This window comes from Pseudopipra pipra, chromosome W (assembly GCF_036250125.1).
Source record: "Pseudopipra pipra isolate bDixPip1 chromosome W, bDixPip1.hap1, whole genome shotgun sequence".
Lineage (NCBI taxonomy): Eukaryota > Metazoa > Chordata > Aves > Passeriformes > Pipridae > Pseudopipra > Pseudopipra pipra.
Window position 1 is genome coordinate 19948090 of NC_087580.1, and position 3277 is coordinate 19951366.

Below are 3277 nucleotides of genomic sequence, written 5' to 3' on the forward strand. Positions count from 1 at the left end.
GAACTTACTCTCAGGGACTGAGTCTCATGTAAACAACACCAAACCCCCCAGGGGGTCATGAAATGCCTGGGGCTGTTGCTGTGCTGCTGAGCTGGGCCAGGCTCCTGGCACACAGGGAGCTCCTGGCAAGCGGGCAGTGCTGCAGAGAGACAGCTCTGCCCAGGAGCAGCTCCTCTGCACAGCCCAGCAGGGCTGAGGGCACTGCCTGCAGCACCGAGGGCAAAAAACAAGGCAGACAGAGGTCACACACAGCCTGGACTGGGAGGGAAGTCGAGAGGAAGATCCACTGGAGGAGGAATCTTTCCTGGCTTCCTCATGGTGAGTCAGCATGAAGGGCAATATATCTGCAGTTGGTGCAAAGATCTCCTAACGCTGGCATATCCCACTCCCTTCTGCACCATCCCAGGCACATCCCAGTAGGGTTCCCTTCTCCCAGGGATAGCTACAGGGTTATGAAGCTCAGCTGTGCCACCCAGGCTGCCCCAAGCTGTCCTGCAGAGCAGGGTCCTTCAGCCCAGGGCTGTGCCAGGGCAGGAGCTCTGCCACTGCCAGGGGCAGCTCTCAGCCGGGCTGGGGAGGTCCCTCAGGTCCCTCAGCTGGGCAGAGGCTGTGGATGGAAAGAGCAAAGCCTGGCAGGGCAGGACAGGTTTTTTCCGCTATCAAGTGAGAGTTTCATGGGTCAGGGCTGCTCACAGAACCAGAGCACCCCAGCATATTTTGCAGGGGATACTTCAAGGGGAAGGTCCAAGGAGGGTTTTCTCTCAAGCTCTCAAGCCGCATGGATGGTGGTTTGAGTACCAGAGGGAACTCTGAGGAGCTGCACAGGACTGAGAACAACTCCTGGCTCTGTTGGTGTCTGGGAGGTGGTACAGCTGGCTCAGGGCGATGCTGCCCTGAGTGCCCAGTGGGCTCTGCCCTGGCCTCTCCCAGCTGGACCCTCCCTGTGCATTTCCTTTGTTTTCAGCTTGCCCGTGGTCCTGAGGTTATTCCCTCCTTCTCTCAGTCAGGCTCACTGGGGAGGGCAGTTCAAGCTATACAGTCCAACACTGATCCTGGGATTCCCCTCAGGCAGGTGAGTCCCTGGGAATGAGACATTCCAATTGTCCTCTGCCCTGTGGGGCTGCGGGCAGTGAAGTCTGTGGGCCTGGATAATGAGTACTTTTTCCCTTAATCGGACCCTGTCATTAGGACACTTGGCTCTTTTCTGAGGTGTCCTTCCAAGCTGGGAGCTGCCCTCGAGAATGCAAATCATCCTCTCAGCACAGCTGTGTTCTATGAAAGCCCCAGTGGAGAGGGGCAGAGATGCTGTGCCCATGCCAGGAGATGCTGTTGGGTTGGGGAGATGAGCCACAGGTGTCCTTGGCTCCAAGTGGGGTGCTGAGCCCTTGAGACAGGCTGAGACCTTGAGGGGTCTGGGATGGATCCCTCTGCTCTCAACAGTGTCTGGTGGCTTTTCAGACGAAACTGGGAGTGTATGATCAATATCCATCTCAGGAAGAAGCAAAGCCAGGGCAGCTGGGAACAAGAGACAGGGACAGACCTGCTCCCCTCACTCGGCACTAAGCCCCAGACCATCCTCCTGCCTGGTAGGACCTGCTCTGTTCTCCCTGAGTGCATCAGAAGTGCTTAGGGGTTCTGACATCCAGGAACACTCCTCAGGAGAGATTAAGGTAGTCAGAAAAAACCCAAACCCTAACTTGTCACTGTTCTTTCCCACTTTAACAGGTCCCTATGTTCAGAGGCAGCAAATGTCCAACAGCAGCTCCCTCGCCCAGTTTCTCCTCCTGGCATTGGCAGACAGGCGGGAGCTGCAGCTCCTGCACTTCTGGCTCTTCCTGGCCATCTCCCTGGCTGCCCTCCTGGCCAACGGCCTCATCCTCAGCGCCGTAGCCTGCGACCACCACCTGCACACCCCCATGAGCTTCTTCCTGCTCAACCTCTCCCTCACAGACCTGGGCTGCATCTGCACCACTGTCCCCAAAGCCATGCACAATTCCCTCTGCAACACCACAACCATCTCCTACATGGGATGTGCTGCACAGCTCTTTTTCTTTACCTTTTTTATGTCAGCAGAGGTTTCCCTCCTCACCATCATGTGCTATGACCGCTACGTTGCCATCTGCAAACCCCTGCACTACGGGACCCTCCTGGGCAGCAGAGCTTGTGCCCACATGGCAGCAGCTGCCTGGGGCACTGTGTTTCTCTATTCCCTGCTGCACACAGCCAATACATTTTCCCTGCCCCTGTGCCAGGGCAATGCCCTAGGCCAGTTCTTCTGTGAAATCCCACACGTCCTCAAGCTCTCCTGCTCACACTCCAGCCTCAGGGAAGTTTGGCTTCTTGTGGTTAGTTGCTGCTTAGGGTTTGGTTGTTTCATTTTCATTGTGTTCTCCTATGTGCAGATCTTCAGGGCTGTGCTGAGGATCCCCTCTCAACAGGGACGGCACAAAGCCTTTTCCACGTGCCTCCCTCACCTCGCCGTGGTCCCCCTTTTCCTCAGCACTGGCATGTTTTCCCACTTGAAGCCCCACTCCATCTCTTCCCAATCCCTGGACCTGGCCCTGTCAGTTCTGTACTCGGTGGTGCCTCCAGCACTGAACCCCCTCATCTACAGCCTGAGGAACCAGGAGCTCAAGGACTCTCTGAGGAAACTCATGGCTGGATTTAGAGGCAAAAATAAAGTGTGTCGTTTCTTCTGCAGAGCATGTAGAAGGTAACTACAGTTTGAGCTTTTTTTCTCCTATTTATTCTATTTTTTGTTGATGCATTTTCTTGTTCTTTTTCTACATTTATAAATGTTATCAAAAAATCAGTGGCATTGCTCATAAATTTCTACATTAATACCTACCATCCTTCTCTAATCCAAAGGCTTTTAAAAGGCTTTTTCTCGGTACATTTGAGTAGAATAAAGTACCCCGCCTTTATTCGTGCGTCCAAGATGCTTCCTCAGCCCTTCTCTGAAGCTGCAGGGGCAGTGTCTGTGTGCAGAGCTTCAGGGAAGAGACTCCCAGCACAGCAGCACAGCCAGGGACAAGGGCACTTGCTCTTTCCACATCTGCTCTTTCCAACTCCACACTGTCCTTCCCAGCCCTGCTGGTGGGTGCAAGGCCTGAGTGGTCTGGCAGCTTGGGCACAGCCCTGTTGCGTGTCCATGCTGGGATCACAGGCAGGGACAGGCCCTGGGCACTGCTGGCACAGAGCTGGGCTCCACCCCAGCACTTCCATCAGCCAAGGGCATCTCCTGAGGGCAGGGCAGGAAGGCTTGGCTCTTCCTCCA

The 3277-nt window shown here is 55.1% G+C and overlaps 1 protein-coding gene across 1 annotated transcript; it reads left to right on the forward strand.

Annotated features, from left to right (window-relative positions):
* The first annotated feature begins 1748 nt into the window (after positions 1-1748).
* Positions 1749-2804, forward strand: LOC135405434 (olfactory receptor 14I1-like). Its single transcript, XM_064640130.1, has one exon. It carries the CDS (start codon positions 1749-1751, stop codon positions 2715-2717), a length of 969 nt encoding a protein of 322 aa, XP_064496200.1. The 3' UTR covers positions 2718-2804.
* The last annotated feature ends 473 nt before the right edge of the window (positions 2805-3277 follow it).